The following is an 18,344-nucleotide window of genomic DNA, read 5'->3' as shown; positions in this document are numbered from 1 at the left end:
CAATATGCTGTAACAAAAAAAGTTTTTTATAACATTTTTAACAGCGAAATTTATTCAGATTTTCTTAACATACTTTTATATGCAACTACTTTGTCTAGTTTTTTTCACACTGATACTGATCTTGATGAAGGGAGTATTTTTTAATTTTCAAAATTTACAAAATATGGAATTTTGAACAGTCATTCTAAATTTTTAATAGAAGGAAATATTAAAATCACATTATTTTAATAGATACAGCTACTCATCAAAAGACATCTTATGCCACAGCTTATATTAGAATTCACCAAAATAATTTAATTTTGACTATAGCTTTAACCTTCCAGCACGCATGCTTGGCAATTTTACATAAGCACGCGTGTGTCATGTTTTTTACAACATCCGTTATTTTACCGTTTTGGGCACGAAAAACGACAGAAATGAGTGAATATTGATAATAAATTTGTTAAGAAATAAAACGTTAATCTTATTATTGCAAAATACAAATCATATCACATTCAAATATAAGTCAATTATTTTTAAGTTCTTATTTTAGTGAGATGGAAACGCAATGATGCATTTCATTACAGAAAATTTTTAATTTATTATTTAATAATTATATTTTTAAATCAAAGCTAATTTTAATATTCATCAAAGATACGTATAGACAAAAAAAAAGGAAAACACCTTGGTAGGAAAAAAAGTCAGTTTAGCATTACTTACTTCTGCAAGGAAATTTACTTCTTATTGGTTACAAAAATGCACTTTAAACTAACTTTAATGTTTTTATTTATTTCTAAAAAATAGAAATAAAAGAAAAGAAGGAATAGAAATCACTATTGTTCTCCCATCCAAAGGTTTCCTTGTCTTCCTTTTCTTCATCAGATAATTCTTGAAGAATCCGAGCAAAATCAGCTGGTTGCACATTTCCCCCCCCCATAAAAACCGATATAAAATTTACAGAGCCAAATGCATTCAAATTAAAATAATGCACGGCAATTAATAACATAAAATGACAAAATATTTGAGAAAAAAATACTTTCTGAATTTTAAAACACGGCCACGCGTGTGTCGTAACTTTTATGAAAAAGTTGCCACGTAGCACAAAAGCTCAGTTTAAAAAAAAAAAAAAGTCAAATGATTTCCTGTTGGCACATTTCATGATGTGGGGAAGGGTAGAAAGAAGGAATAAAAATGACATTCAGACATATCAGCTTCGATATGCGAAAAATGTACATTAAAAACTGAATTTGTAGTAAAATTTTGCACATACACGCGTGCTGGAAGGTTAACTAAAGACTGGGGGGGCATGCTAATAAAGATGATTTGCTAACATTAAAATTTCTGCCAAAAAGAAGTATTTTGGTTCAACATTATTAAAAAATTGAAGTATTAGACTGGAAGCCTGAATAATAGTCCTAAATAAATGGATGTTAATTGGGTCGAGGTTCCTATGTACACTGTTTTAACTGTAGATTTAATTAGAAATTTTTAAAATGCTGTTCACTGGGATTTGTTTTTCAGATATCAAAAATTATCTGAACCTTTCATCAGTGAATACAAAGTTTTTTGGATAATATTTCAGCTTATCAGAAATTATCTAAACCATTTACAATAATACATGGAAATCTCATTAGTTAGGATATTATATCTAGATATAAAGTATTGTCTGAAAAATTCATTTTAGATAATAAAGATAAAATAAATTGGGATACAATTTCAGAATATCAAATATTAAAGTAATAATTTTATTTAAATTTTTTTTAATATGAAATTAGTTTCTAGAAATAAAAAACTATCAGAAAATACTATTTGTAACCCCATCGTTCAATGAGCACCAACTTGGAATCAAGGACTAAGCATGCTGTCCCCCGAAATTTATTTATTTTGTAACTTAAACATGTAATTATAATGTCCTTAAGTGTAATGTTTTATTTTAATTGTATTTTCTTAATTAAAGCTAATTAAAAAGCCCAGGTGAGACTGTTCTTTATGGTAGTTTGGTTATAGTTGGCCACCCAACGTGTGGCTCAAATGATTTATCCAGTTGCGGAAAAAACCATGTTTAGTTTAAGACTCCAGGACTTTGACTCGTATTGTTTTTCAGGTTTTAAGTACTACTTCCACCAGCGAAGTCCTCACCTGAAGATTATTTTGGAAATCAAAGCTAATTTAATATTCATCAAAGATTTTGAATAACATGAAGTATCGGTTTCATCCTCACCTGAAGATAACAGATAAGAGATTTTCATTTAATAGCATTTAACTTAATAAGAAGATAAGAGATTTTCACTTAATAAGCATTTAACTTAAATAAGATATCAGATTTTCACTTAATAAGCAAAATAAAATGCTAACTATAACATTGTTAATACTTTAATAATATGGAATGGAATATGTCATTAAAAACGAAACAGAACCATACATAAAGTATTAAGCTGTTTCCTTTTAGATATGTTGCACTTTAAGAATTTATATTGTCTTACATTGTTTTAAATAATTTATTTTTATTTAAATTTCCTGTTTTTTAATTCTATGTTCTAATTGAAGATTAATTAATTTTGTTTTCATTGGAAGTCAACACAAGTAAAATTTTATTTCAGTTCTGAATGAAAAGTGTTTACGTAGCAAAATGTTATTTTTATTCTGACTGATATATACTCCCGGTTATATATTAGTTACAAAATATATTAACAAATATTTTTTTTCCCTCTTTGAAAATAGAAATGATTAAAAAGTGAAAAGGGTTTTATCTAATATATTATTTAAACTGTGCCACTAATGTTTTTTTATTCTATAAGAATACTTCTATTGAATTAATATTTTAGTTGCTGTTATTCTGAAAAGGCATTCTAATACTTGCTGCATTTTCAAATTGTGAGTTAATAAAAATTTTTAATTACTATTTTGTAATAATTGAAAACAACTTATACATCTAATTGTGTTTTTCAAGGAGAACTATAGTCGAAAATTAATTTCTTAGAGCATTTAGAATTTTGTAGACATCACAGGCATTACTAATAGAAGATTTATCAAAGTTAAATTCTATTTTGGGGATTTTATGTTTACTAAATTTGTGTATTTTATTGTCCATTAGCAAGTGCACCAATCTTTGTAAAATGTTAGTTTAATTTTCAAAGTAATCTCAGATTAATGATTTTGTTCGATGTTGTTTTTCATATATTATATAATTGTTAAGGGTAATTAAGAAATTCATAAAATTTCTGAACAAAAAATTTTTCTTCAAACAAATATTGAACTTTTCAATGGACATTGAAAGTACAATAACATGCATTTTGGGGACTAGCCAGAAAAAAGTATCTACAAGTGTTAGCCACAGAACTGGGTCTGCCCATCTCAGATAATTTAAAAGTGATTAAACTTGAAGAGCTAATTACGCACGTAGACAAAAAATTCTATTAATTTTCAATTAAGTTTTGAAACATCCATGTTAGCTAATCTTTGAAGTGACAAAGGTAAACATCTACATGCAAAACGACGTACTCAACTAAATCGCTTATTGCAAAAATTCAAAACTACAGCATAGAATCAGGGGGACATCCAACTTCCATGTAGTGAACTTTTCTAGAAACATTCTGATTCTCCATTGTTGAATGAAGCATTCAGATTCAATGAACTATGAAGAGAATCATTCTGATTCTATGCTGTGCAATGAATCATTCTGATTCAATGGAGTTTTGAAAAGAATCATCCCAATTCAATGAATTATGAAGAGAATCATCCCGATTCAATGAAGTTAGAAGTGAATCATCCCGATTAAGGACATTTTGAGTGAATCATCCTGATTCTATACTGTGCAATGAATCATCTCGATTCAATGAAGTTTGAGGTGAATCACCCCAATTAAATGAAGTATGAAGAGAATCATCCTGATTCTAAGCTGCTGATGAATTATCCCGATTCAATGAAGTACAAAGAGAATCATCCTGATTCTATGGAGTTTTGAATGAATCATCCTGATTCAATGAAGCTTGAAGAGAATCATCCTGATTCTATGCTGCTGATGAATCATCCTGATTTAATGAAGAGTATGACAAGAAAAAAAATATATATTATGGTCATCGACATCAAAAGGCTTCTTACGAACCAAGTGATAGAGTATGGGTGACATTACATCCTATTTGCATATCACAAAATAGAAAGCATAAAAATTCCATGCCTAAATATGAAGGACCTTATTTAGTGATAACAATCGTTCACACACTATGTATGATATTGCTCATCCAGCTAAGCCAGATAAAGTCCTTGGGATTTACCATAGCTCAGCAGCCTTACGTGCTTATGAACTGACTGTTTCAGGAGATATAAAGGGACTGTAACACATCTTCGGAGACAAGGCAGACCAAAGAAACATATTTCTGGCTCTTCAGCGAGCCAGAGGATGTAACCCCATGGCTTAATGAGCACCACCTAGCAGGCACCAGGGAAAACATTGGTCAAAAAAGACAACAGCTTTCAGCCAGTGTACTGGAATCAAGGACTAAGCATGGTACCCTCCGAGATTTATTTATTTTGCAACTTAAATGTGTAATTATAACACCCTTAAGTTTAAAGTTTCATTTTAATTGTGTTTTCTTAATTAAAGCTAATTAAAAAGCCCAGATGAGTCTTTTGTTTATGGTAATTTTGTTATATATTAAAGATTTAAAAAGTGCAGTTTATTGGGATGAAATAATTACCGTATTTAATGGCATATAAGATGCACCCTTATTTAGACGGCCACACACAAGGAAAAAAAGTTTCAATAGCGTGGTTTCTTTTAGTTCTCACGTTTCGTAAAAGCCAAATAAACAATTATTGAATGCAATTACCTTCACGTATGAGACTGTGTCCTTCACGTATAAGATGCAGATAACTTTTTTGAGACCAAATTTAGAGAAAAAAGTGCATCTTATATGCCGTCAAAATCCAGTAAACATCAAAATCTGAGAAGATTTTTTTAATAAACATGAACAGAAAGTAAAAGTAGATAGATATAATCCAAATTTATGTAAACAAGTGCGGAATTTTTCATTGAAATATATTATGAGAGAATTTTTATTATATTATTATATTATCTCACATATATATGCAAATCTTAAAAGAAATGTTTATTAATAAATATACTGAGACCTAAATTTTTTTTTTTTTTTTTTTTTTTTTTTTTTTTTTTTTTTTTTTTTTTTTTTAAGTTTTAACTAAATAAATGGATGAATTCAATAATCTCAGATATTGTACTAAAACTCTAAAATTTAAAGATTTAAAGCCTGGGATACAAAAATTCAAAACTAAATTTGGAGATATCCAGTATAGTAAAAATAGAAGTAGATAAATGAAGATAAAATGTATTATTTTTCATAATGTCATGGAAAACTTTCTGGCAATGCAATCAAGAAAATTAATAAAGGAAATTACATATTCAACTATAAAGGTATGATTGGTGGAGAACATTCATATGAAATAGAAAAAGAATCTTTAAAATGTATAATTTTTTAGTGTTTCTATTTTTTATAAATATTTTTAATCTTTTTCTGTGTTATAATTTCAGATTTTTAAAAATACCTAAACCCTTTAACTGCCATGGGCATATATATATATATATATATATGTGCCTTGCTCAGCCTATACGCCTTGCTGAGATGATGCATTAACAGCCCCGGGGTGTTTCGGAAGAGTGTAATATTCCGAAATACTATCATTTGCTTTGCGCTGCTACTAGTAAAATTATTCACAAAGCTTTGGAATGCAGCACCACAATGACCTTGATATAGTATGCGAAGCAGGATACTATTTCAGAGAAAATGAGAGGGGGATGTTTCTGAAACGGTAAAAGTAATGACTGTGGGTTATTGCTCATGTTTCTGTTTGAGTAGAACGTATTTTTTTTTATTCTGTGTCTTCCATTTTCGTTTACTGTTTGCAGTAGTTGCTTTTTGTAATAGGTGGTTGTGAAAGAAATTGACTTCGTGATTATTGCTCGTGTTTCTGATTCAGTAAAATGTTCTGTATCTTCCATTGTCGTTTACTGTTTGTAGTCCATGCCAGGAATAAAGAAAGATATAATGGATGTTTCAAATCCATTTATCCCTTTTTGAATTATTTACTGATAAGCTGCTTGTCCTTCATATTGTTACTTAAACTAACCATTTTGCAGACCAGTATATGAACCAACATCCTGCAAAAGACAAATCATGAACAAAATTGTGGCATCTAACCAATTCACAAGAAATATGCTTCTTTATACTGATTTTACAAGGCATAACACTGAAACCTGATATTGCACTTTACTGGTCTAAAAATAAATTGATCGTAACTTCATTTTGGGGAATTTTTTATTATTATTATTATTTATTTTGGAGGGTTATACATAATTTTTTATTATACAAACATAATTTCTATTATACTTACATTTTTTATTATACTTTTACTCTAAACATTAAATTTTGTATTTTCATTTTTTCTTTCATTCTTTATTTTGTGAAAGTAAACAGTTTTTAGACAGCAAAAGTTGCATTCATTCCCCCCCCCTTGTATATTTTCTGCAGAAGTTAAGGGGTTAAAATGCTATGAAAAAAAAAGTTTGAAATTAGTTTGTTTTTTATAAATATTTTCATCTTTTTTCATATTTTTTATTGTTTTTATACAGAAATAACATACTTTGCTGAGTTTTGAGGGTGTCTCAAAATGTCATAAAAAAAGGGTGAAATGTTTATTACTAAGCAACATATGTACCCCACTAGGAACAGATTTATTTTAGACAGATGTTGATAAGATCAACATCTATTTATAAAAAAATGTCTGTTTTCTATAGTGAAGTATATATGCTGCTCATAAAATTATATATGCTTCAGTAAAATTAAACTGTAAAATGAAGATTACATATAACATTACTTTCAAAGATCTAATTCTAAAATAGAGCCTGTTAAATAAAGGAAGTAACTTACATTAGCAATTCTTAAATTATTTGCAATGTTTTCCAACTCTGCTTTTATAGTATCATGCTTTTTTAATTCTTTTATCAACTTGAGTGTAACTTTTATTATGTCTTTTTGTACTACAAGTGATTCCTGTAAAAAATAAATTAATCATAAATCTTAAATAATATAAACAATGAAAAAAGCAAGATCACATTAAAAAATTTCAAAAGTGCATGTATCTACTTTCTTTTTATAATAGCTATATGTCAAAAACTTTATTTGCGATCTTTTCGCTTTTTTCCTGGACAAAAAATTTATAACACATTTTTAAAAGGAATTAAATGGGTAAGGAAAATTTAATTTACTTGCAATATGTTTCAACCACTTAGAATTGTGTATATCCTCTAAATTATAATACATAACTTACAATAATCATGGTAAACAAAATTGAGTAATGAACAACTGGTATTAAAATACACTAATTAGATAATATTTTATGAATATAATAAACACACATATATTTAAAAAAAAAAAAAAAAAAAAAGAGAGAGAGAAAGGAAAATTCTATTTGTTCATTTGCAATAAAAATAGAAACAAAATTTCTTCTTGCTGAGTTAAAAACTGGGGAGGGGAATTCATTTTATTGCTTCATTAATTCTAAAAAGCCATTATTGGAATGAGGAAGAATGATGATAAGCAGTAATGATATTCTTGCAGTATTTGATATTTCCTAGAAACTCTCAAAAGAGTAAACTTTCTTAATTTAAGGGAGATTATTATCTTAAGGAACATGTTTAGATAAAATCCTAGTATACAGCATGGTCTTGGAGCGATTTTGAAAATTGTCAGCAACACCAAAATGACTCGTTCACTGTTCTTCACAAAAACCCCGTTCATAATGTCACCAAATCCCATGTATACCGTATACTAGGATTAAACCCATGTTTATTATTCAAATATTAAATTTTCTAACTCAGATTTAAAAGTTGTTAACAAACAGAATGAAACTGATAAAATCTAAGACTTTTAGAATTACTACTAAAAACTTAAAAAGTCTAAAATGCAATAAAAATTTAAGTTATATTTTGTTCAAAAATTATTCAAATTAAATATGTACCATAATTTCTAGAAGAAACACCACTGCATTTCTACTCATGCAGCACTTAGGTGCACTTAAAAAAAATATTTCCTATGATGTCTGTAAGAAATTTCACGTGGAAATATATTTTAAACGCCAAAGAGGGCATAAATCTTTCATGATGTATATATACTTCTTGTTCTTGGATCCGGCACCGCCAGTTGAATGTGTGTTAGACGTGAATAAACTTGGCAGTTTAGAAATCTGATTCGTAATGTTCATTTATCTTGATGTTATGTGTGATTTGAATTAGTGTTTTTTGAACCAGGATATCTTGAAATTCTTGACATTTAATATAATATTTTATGTTTTTGGCGCCCAACAGTTGCGCACGTACAATTTTTTTTATTTATAATGCGGTGTTTTTCGTTTTAGTGAAAGTTTATTCCTTTGCACTGAACGCGGTAGGATTAACGTTCAGAATACTTGTGTATGTGCTTCACCAGGAAAGTGAGTTACTAAATTAGGAATTAACCATTTGATGCCTGCACCAGGTAAGAGAATAAAATTACTTTTGTTGTTATTATGGCAGACGATATTATTAAATTGAAATTTACTAGAAAAGTCATGAGACAAGCTATTTCTAAAATAATAAATGTACTAGAACCTGAAATTAAAAAAGACATTTGGGATAAGAATATGGTAGAAGAAAATGTGTTTTTGCTTACCTCTAAACAGTCTGCGTTGAAAGAAATTAATGAAAAAATATTGGATTGTTTTAAAGGGGATGAGTCTGAAATTGAGAAAGAATGTAATACTGTGTTAGAGTATGATGAAAAAATGAGTTTATGTATTTTTAGGGCTAAAAAGAAACCTAATTTAAATTCTCAGATAGTAAGCATTGAAAGTGAATCGCCTGGTATTCATACTGCTGACGTAAAGGTCGAAAACAAACATTCGGTTACCTAAAATTTCAATTCCTAAATATTATGGTGGTCCTAGTTTATTTTTGGAATTTTATAATTCCTTTGAAAATGCTATTGGTAATAATAATGAGTTAACAAAGGTCGAGAGGTTTACCTATCTTAAATCCTTACTTGCAGGACCTGCTTTAAGTGCAGTATCCGGGTTTGCACTATCTAATGAAAATTATGATGCCTCTATAAGTTTAATTAAAAAAAGATTTGGACGAACAGATTTGGTAATATCTTCACACATGAATAAACTCTTGAATCTTGAACCGGTTAGAAGTTCGTCCAATGTGAAAGCACATTAAGAACACTATATGATTCCTGTGAAATCAATATAAGAAGTTTAAATTCATTAAGTATTGTGTCGGAAGCTTACGAACCCTTTTAGGACCTGTTATTTTAAAGCTTTTGCCAGACGATATGAATCTGGAGTTTAATAGAAAAAGAAACTCTAAACTGCAATATAGCCTAACAGAACTTCTCGAATTCATTAGATTGGAAGTTGACAGTCGGGAAGCTTCTAATTTAATAATAAACTCAAAGAAAAGAGACACAAATTACGGTGTTAAGCAGAATAAAAATAATTACTTAGGGGCAAGTGTTCCTACTGCTTAGGCCTTAGCTACAGTGACTAAGCCGTATTGTTTCTATTGTAATCAAAATACAAATGATGTAGGAAAATGTGAGAAAACAAATGAGCAAAAAAGAGCGATATTAAAATGCCATGGACGTCGTTACACATGTTTTAAGAGAGGCCATGTATCTTCCAGATGTAAAATGAAACTTCAACCTTGTGAGTTGTGTAATGGTTTAAATCATAAAAAGCTATTTTGTAAAAATAATCTTCCTGAAGTGGAAGCAGTTTCAGATGTTAAACAGAAAGTAGTGACGATATCAGATTCTAAGCAGAATGTAGTTGCATCCCTGTCGTTTAACTCTAAGACTGTTTCTGAAGCTGCTGATAAAGGTGTATATTTACAAACTTTGCACTGTTTACGCTTCAGATACAGATAATACTAGAAGCCAAATAGTACGAATCTTAATTGATGGTGGCTCACAGAGGTAATTTATTAGATCTGATCTGGCTAAAGAACTAAAATTAAGGACTTTAAGGAAAGAAAGGTTATATATTTTTCATTTGGATATAGCCAAGGTAGACTAATAGAATATAATGTTGTTCAAATTACCTTGAAATTTCAGACTCATCCCCTTTAAAACAATCCAATATTTTTTCATTAATTTCTTTCAACGCAGACTGTTTAGAAGTAAGCAAAAACACATTTTCTTCTACCATATTCTTATCCCAAATGTCTTTTTTAATTTCAGGTTCTAGTACATTTATTATTTTATAAATAGCTTGTCTCATGACTTTTCTAGTAGATTTCAATTTAATAATATTGTCTGCCATAATAACAACAAAAGTAATTTTATTCTCTTACCTGGTGCAGGCTTCAAATGGTTAATTCCAAATTTAGTAACTCACTTTCCTGGTGAAGCACATACACAAGTATTCTGAACGTTAATCCTGCCACGTTCAGTGCAAAGGAATAAACTTTCACTAAAACGAAAAAAAAACCACATTCTAAATTTAAAAAAATTGTACGTGCGCAACTGCATTGCCCTAATGACTCAATCACTATTGAAGCTCTTGTTACAGATACAATTTCTGGAGCGATCATAAAAATTCCCCCAAAAAACATTTTAGAAATATTAAAATCAGAAAATCTAAAATTAGCCGATAATGGTGAAGCAGGTGAAATAAAAATATTGTTAGGATCTGATTCATGTTGGGAAGTGCAAACAGGCGAAAAGAAAAGAATAACTAATAAATTATTTGTGGTGCCTTCTATATGTGGTTGGTCCTTAGTTGGATCTTTAGAAGGTGATCAGTCTAGTGCCTGTATTTTTACAACTTGTGCTTCTCATTGCTTGAAGGAAGATAATAATTCAGTTAATGACTGTTTGCGAAGGTTTTGGACGCTGGACCATTTGGGTTTAGAGGAGAACGAGAATCCTGACGATAAATCAGTCATTGAGAAATTTGAAAAAGAATTTCATTTTACTAATGGCAGATATGTAGCACGTTTGTTATGGAAATCACATCATGCAAACTTAAGTAATAATTTAGAAAATGCCAAGCAATGTCTAGTATCTTTGGTTAATAAACTAAAAAGTGATGAATGGCTTAGGGCGAATTATGATAGCATAATAAATGAACAGTTAAAAAATGAAATAATTGAAAAGTGCGAAATTGAAAGTTGTGTTAGTAGTAAAATGTATTACATGCCACATTCTCCAGTTGTAAGAAAAAATGTATCAAAAACTAAAGTCCGTATCGTGTTTAGCAGCTTCGAAGTGTAATGGGGTATTTCTAAACAACTGTTTGATGCCTAGCCCAAATTTGAATCCTTCTGTTTTGAACTTGATATTGCAGTTCAAACAATAAAAACATGCGTTCTCAGCAGACATTGAAAAGGCCTTTCTCTAGATTGGAATCTCTGAAATTGATAGAGATGTATTACGGTTTTTATACTTTGATAATAATTACAATTTGAAACATTATAGAATGACTCGCATTCCTTTTGGTGTGTCATGTAGCCCTTTCATTCTGGTGTGCACTATAAAAAAGCATATAAAGAAAATAGAGTTAGAAAATTCAGATATTTTTTAGATGTTGAACTGTTCGATCTACGTAGATGATGTTTTCTATGGTGCAGATTCTGTGGAACAGGTTAAGTACTGGAGCCTATTGTGCTTAAAGATGTGGAATGAATTTGCGTCAGTTTAATACAAATTCCGAGAAACTAAAGAAACTTTGAGATGATTGTAGAATAATTAAATCAGAAAATGAACTAAATAGTTCTTTAAAAGTATTAGGGCTTAACTGGTGTACGAGTAAAGATGTAATTTCCTTGAACATAGACAACTTGTGCGAAACATTAAATAGTTGTAGAAAAACCACAAAAAGAAACATATTAAAGGTGACTGCTACTATTTTCGATCCAGTAGGTTGCTTGGCGCCATTTGTATTACGTGCAAAATTCATAATGCAAAACCTTTGGCAGTTGGGTTTAGAATTTGACGATGAAGTTCCAACTGAATGTAAGCAGTTGTGGTCCGAGTGGAGCGGTGAAATTGAAAAGTTAAAGAAATTTGAAATTTCTTGAGAATAATATTTCCTCGGCAAATTGAATCAAAATAAGGGTATCGAACTTCATTTATTTTGTGATGCATCTATTAAAGCGTATGGTTCAGTTGCATATTTTAGGTCAGTTGAAGAAGGACAGGTAGCATTCATTCATTATGGCAAAATCTAGAATTGTGCCAATAAAACAAACCTCACACTTCCAAGGTTAGAGTTGCTAAAAGCATTAACATCGGCAAGACTTGCTAAAAATTTAAAAGAGCTGTTATCAATTCATGAAGAAAATATTTATCTGTGGACTGACAGTATGATAGTGGTTCAGTGGATTCATAGTGCTCCTGAATGATGGAAAATGTTTGTAAAAAATTGAGTATCTGAAATACAATCATTAACTTGCCCAAATAACTGGAGACATTGTAATGGGAAGTCCAATCCAGCAAACATTTTATCTCGAGGATGTTCAGCCGAATATTTGCTGTCTTCAAGATTATGGCAGTCTGGGCCAGACTGGTTAGTTGAATCAGTGAGTGCTTGGCTTAGTAAATTTATCGTGACAATGGAGTTTTCTGATGCTGAATTAGAGCAGAAAAGGTGTATAAATAATACCACAATATTGCCATCTATAGCAGAAAAATCTAATTCTCTGTTGAATCTTGAAAATTATAGTAAATTAATTAGACCAATTAGAGTGACTGCATGGATATTTAGGTTTATTCACAATCTGAAAAATAAAACTGACAAGAAAACCGGACCCTTGATAGCAGAAGAACTTTTTGCCGCAGAATTATATTTGATAAAAGAAGTTCAATATGAACATTTTTCTGATGAAATTAATAGTTTAAATTCTGGACAGTTGATTTCAAAACACTCAAACATTTATGAACTAAATCCTTTTCTAAACGAGGAAAGAGTTTTGTTAGTAGGAGGAAGACTACAAAAATCAATTTTAAGTTTTCATGAAAAGCATCCTATAATTATTCCTTCAAAAACTCATTTTACAGATCTTCTAGTATGTGATGCACATGAACGAGTTCTTCATACAAATGTAGCTAGTACTATCATGCTCCTCCATGAAAAATACTGGATAATTAGATCCAGACAAAATGTGAAACGTGTTATAAGAAACTGTGTACTGTGTGAGCGTTACAACTCGCGACTGATGCGGAAAGTCAAATACACTCATGAAGTGTACAGTACTAAAGAAATTCTTTTAAAAGCTCACCTATATTGTGAAAAATTATTAAATAACTTTTGGAAAAGTTAGAATACTAAGAGTATTAATATTGTGTGATTGTATATTTCTTACTGAAATGTAATTGTAATGCTACTGTTGTATCTATTTTATTTAATTGCTATTTAAAGTACTGTATATTTAATATTTAAAGAAATGTATATATTAGAAAATTTTAAGGTTGTAGAAATATATAAGTGCATTTAAAATTTTAATTTAATTCTGAAAAAAGGGCAGGTTTTTTGTAATAATTTTAGTATTTTAGTTGAATTATGATAATCTTGATTTTGAAATGTTATTTGTTTAAAATTATCTTGAGTTATATAAATTCTTGATTTAAATCCTGATGCTTGAATAGGAATGTTATGACAATAATTCTTGAGGAAATTTACTTGAAAATTTACTTGATATTCTTGAAACATATGGTAAGTTTTACATGTTCTTGACATTTCTTGATTACAAAAACTTGAATTTGTATTGAAATGCATAATGATTCTTGAAAATAATTCTTGAAAATGTTCAAGTCACTGATAATCTTGATTGTTCTGAACTACAGTTCAGCCGGGCCCAGTGCGTAAGAAATTTTACGTGGAAATATATTTTAATCGCCAAAGGGGCGCAAATCTTTCATGATGTATATATACTTCTTGTTCTTGGATCTGGCACCACCAGTTGAATGTGTGTTAGACGTGAATAAACTTGGCAGTTTAGAAATCTGATTTGTAATGTTCATTTATCTTGATGTTATGTGTGATTTGAATTAGTGTTTTTTGAACCAGGATACCTTGAAATTCTTGACAGTTAATATAATATTTTAATGTCATTATATATAGTTTGGATGGCCTTGTCATTGTACATAGTTTGGTGCTGTTCCCACATAAAAGACCACTCAGATGCTTTCTGTGAACTTTATTTTGTTTACATTCTTTCCCTTGAACGAACCTATGTGCCTTATTCACCCTAAACAGGATCTCATAACAATAACATTCTTCTCTCTTTCGAATCAGTATTCTCATCAGTTTGAATAGCATACTTGCCAACCTATGACACTCAAAAATCAGGAGATTTTTTTAAGAAATCAGGAGATTTTTCACAATGTTAAAAAGACTTTTTAAATGATAAAAATATAGTTTTTAGCAAGCAAAACAAAAATACCTTAGACATAAAAAACATTTTTATTACTTTCATCGTTTTAAGAAAAGAAAAAAAGAAAAAAAGGCACTTTAATCAGTTTCATACAAATGTTATGGACAGTGGCAGATTTTGCTCTCGTTAAGAAAGAAACTTCATAATTTTGTTCATAGCAATTGCCACGTAGGCCTGCTTTTGCTAATAAAAGTTTTTCTAATGTGTCATCACTAATATTAGATCTAAATTTAGTCCTCGTTTTCGCAACAACACTGAAAATCCTCTCACACTCTGCATTACTATGGGGAACTGTCAAGATGGCCAACATAATTCTAGAGAGTTCACTATATTTTAAAATTCCATCAGCACCTTTCAATTTTCCAATTAACCTCCACTGGGTGTCAATCCTAGCTGATTTTATAACTTCATCCAAGTTTTCTAATTGTAAACTGCAAAATTGCCACTGCAGTATATCAGTAGCAACATCAATATCATCATCTTTCATGACTAAACGAAGTAACACAGGAAATCTGTTCAAAAAATACCTTATATCAAAAAAAGATTTAATTTGCTAGAGCAGAAACATCAGCAACTTTAGCATGCAAAATCACTTCATCGTTGACTGGAAATTTATGTAGTGTGTAATCACATACTTGACAGAAGTAATTTCTAACATGGAGATAAAACTTATTTTTGTCTTAAGTTCTTCCACTACTTTTGTAATTGCAGCTCCTATTACCAAATCTTCATCTTCCTTCTGATTTTCTGTTTCACCATAAATCACATCATATATAGAATTACAAGACAAAACACAGACTGGTTTTACAAACTTTGATAAAATGTCTTTAAACAGATCATAAATCATTGATTGCAAAACATGAATTAATGGAATTCTGCTTTGTAGAATTGTGTTCAGAACATCGAATGATGGCAAAATGAATTGTAAAAAAAAAGCAAAAAGCTTTGTTAAGGTCCGAAGAAAAAAACATAAATATTCGTTCTTCACAAGATAAACTTACAGTAATCGGAAAATGTTTCGTGTGTTGAGCAAATTTTTTTTTTTTTTTTTTTTTTTTTTTTTTTTTGAGAGAGAAATTTGTATCAGCTTTACGCTTATATTTTGCAGTATTATTTTGAGAATTGCCAGTTGAATTGCTGAATGATGCAGAAATTACAAAAAAATCAAAATTTTTCTCATTTCAGTATTATGCAGCTGTTGGAACTGTTTCAATTTTTCTTTTCTTTTAGAACTCCTTTCAAGATAATAATAAATATCAACAATGTGTTCATCCACATTTAATGGTAAAGAAGCTGCCCCTTTTTCAGCTGCTAAATTTAAGAGCTGACAGGTGCACCTCATAATCTGCAAATCTGAATTTGCCTTTCTTAAGATGCCTGCAACACCAGTCTTCAAGCCTACCATTACTGGTGCATTATCAGCACCAAGCGCTAAGCAATTATCCAGAGGGACTGCATTTTATTTTAAAGTTTTAATAATTAGCTGTGGTATATTAAAGCCTGTCGAATGTCCTTCTAAAGTGGGGACGGAAAGTAAACTGCACTCAATTTCTGAAGACTCTGGATTAAAAAAAGAAACAACAATTGGATACAGTTTTGAATTGGTATTATTGCTTCCATCCGTAGAGAGGCAGAACGGAGCTGTTTTAATGCAATCAATAACTGAAGATTTATTTTTCAAACCCATTTCTTTAACAATTGCACTTGTTTTGGTCCTTGCACTTGAGTATTTCTTAGCGATTTCACTATCGGGAAACATTTTTCTAAATAAAGCTACAGCGTGATCCGATGCATTCAGTGGCAGGTTGTGCTCCAGTAAAAAGGCAGAGAACAGACATTCTGCATTAATCACTTTTTGGTCTTTTGTTTCCGAAGAAAAATTTAATTTTTCGTTTTTTCAAAACAACTCATGTTGTCCTTGTGTTTTTGTGTACGCACATGTTTGAGAACATCTGCCCTTCCACCAAGCGAAATCGAAAAATCGCAACGACAGATGGTACACCTCGCAAATTTATTACATTTCCTTGAAGAAATAATGGAAGGAAAGTCAACTGTGTACGATTTTTGAAACGTGCACGAGTATTTCACCTTTCTCGCAGACATATCAAAAGACGATAATTTCTAAAACTATTTCCTAAAGGCACGTGTACTCACACAACTCAGGACAAGATGAACGAAATAGCGAAAGAACATCCAAAGAACGGCCAATGGCCTTGATCTTGCTTTGTACTCATTGGCCAGATGCCAGATGACACGCAGTGGAGCTCGATGCCCATTGGACAACTGGAGAACAAAGTTTCTGGATACGTATGCTGTCAATCGCAAAGCAGAAATTCTCATCTGATTCGCAAGGTTTCATTTTAGATATAATCTAGAGAAAATTCAGTTGCTTTCAGACGTCCAAAATCACTTTTTTTTTTGTTCATATAACGAAGTATTAAGATAAGTACCATAAAAATCGTGAGAAATATTAAGAATAAGAAAAAGTCGGGAGAAATATATTGTAAATCGGGTTGGCGGGAGAGCGGTCGAAAATCGGGAGTCTCCCGCCTAAATCGGGAGAGTTGGCAACTCTGGAATAGTCTTACTTCTCTGCCACTGGATGAATCTTCCACAACCCATTCTCTCCCCTTCCCTGCCTTTTCCACTGTAATTCTACTTCCCCCCCCAAAGGCAGACACGACTCCACATGCGTTCCAATAACAAACTCTGATATATTTCCCCTATTCCTTCTTCAGCAAAAATCGATTTTTAATGGCTATTTTTTAAGTAAGAAGCCCACGCTTTCTTGCCAAAATGTTAATAAGCTAGCACGTCTGTATTCAAATGAGGTAGAAAGAAGTACTATTTAAGAGAAGATTTATGCAGGTGATTTTAGAGCATGTTATGCCTGCTTGAAGGCCAGGTTGCTATTTTGAATTAGTAGTGATTAGATTCTGTGGCACTGAATGCTTCTAGCCATATAAGGCTTGCTTTCCACCGACTTTTATCTGTCCTCCTGCACGTTAAATTATCCTGTGAGCCATTAGGCTAGATTTTCTATATTTTATTATAGGTTCATTGTTACCTGTAATCTTCTGTCACAAGCTATTTTTACGTCACAAGCAAAAGAACTTTTGTAAATCTCATGTTATCGTAAGAGTTTGGCTCTGGAAATTTTGGATAGTTAGAATTTAAGTTCTTTATTTAATTTTTCATTAATTTAATTTTTAGTTAAGGAATCTTTCCTTTCAGTCCCGTTTTCACTATGCTTTCTTGCCAGAATGTTGATAAGCTAGCAAATTAGGTAGAAAGAAGTGCTATTTAAGGAAAGGTTTTTGAAAGGTGTTATGCCTGCTTGAAGGCCAGGTTGCTGTTCTAATGTTATGATGACCAGTGTATGTTATTCAATGTATTATTTTGTCAAATTTTTAATTTTTTATTTTACTGATGCTTGAATTTTAAAGATAACCTAAACAATACCACAGATATCGAAGAAATTGGTGGTTTCTCACCAGCTTGAAGACATTTAGAAGGCTTCCAAAAAATAAATTTTCAATGGACTAACAGTGATTTTTCTAGAAGGTTCTAGAGATGTCTTTCCTTTACATTGAAACATTGTATATATAGGAGGTTGTGAGCAGCCATGATCCACTAATAATTGAATTTAATATGCTGCAGAAAGTTTTACCACAGTGATTTTTGCAGTGATTACTACATTAAACTTTATAAGCAATTTTGGTTACTTGAGTGTTAAAGAGTATTATAGCTTATCTGTGCAATCAATCTCTTTGGGCATTTCATAGCCAATTATATTACCTCTAAGAGCTTTTCAAGTCTTCCTGTCATTTGGCTTATTAACTAAGCCAGGGTTAGAAGCCTCGTTTTAGTTAAAAAACAA

At 30.7% G+C, this 18,344-nt stretch overlaps 1 protein-coding gene across 2 annotated transcripts in view; it reads right to left on the bottom strand.

Annotated features, from left to right (window-relative positions):
• The window catches only part of SMC5 (structural maintenance of chromosomes 5), a 265,998-nt gene that overhangs the window by 75,056 nt on the left and 172,598 nt on the right, over positions 1–18,344 (bottom strand). For both annotated transcript variants that reach the window (XM_085816785.1, XM_085816786.1), the window contains exon 18: positions 6,921–7,043. In XM_085816785.1, coding sequence (XP_085672911.1) covers positions 6,921–7,043 — 123 coding nt within the window. The remainder of the gene's footprint in view (positions 1–6,920; positions 7,044–18,344) is intronic.

Source organism: Stegodyphus dumicola, chromosome 5, assembly GCF_044657685.1.
Source record: "Stegodyphus dumicola isolate Sdum_Otavi_A_Nest chromosome 5, ASM4465768v1".
Taxonomy (NCBI): domain Eukaryota; kingdom Metazoa; phylum Arthropoda; class Arachnida; order Araneae; family Eresidae; genus Stegodyphus; species Stegodyphus dumicola.
Note: the sequence above shows the minus strand (reverse complement) of the source record. Positions and strands in the feature narration are given on the sequence as shown.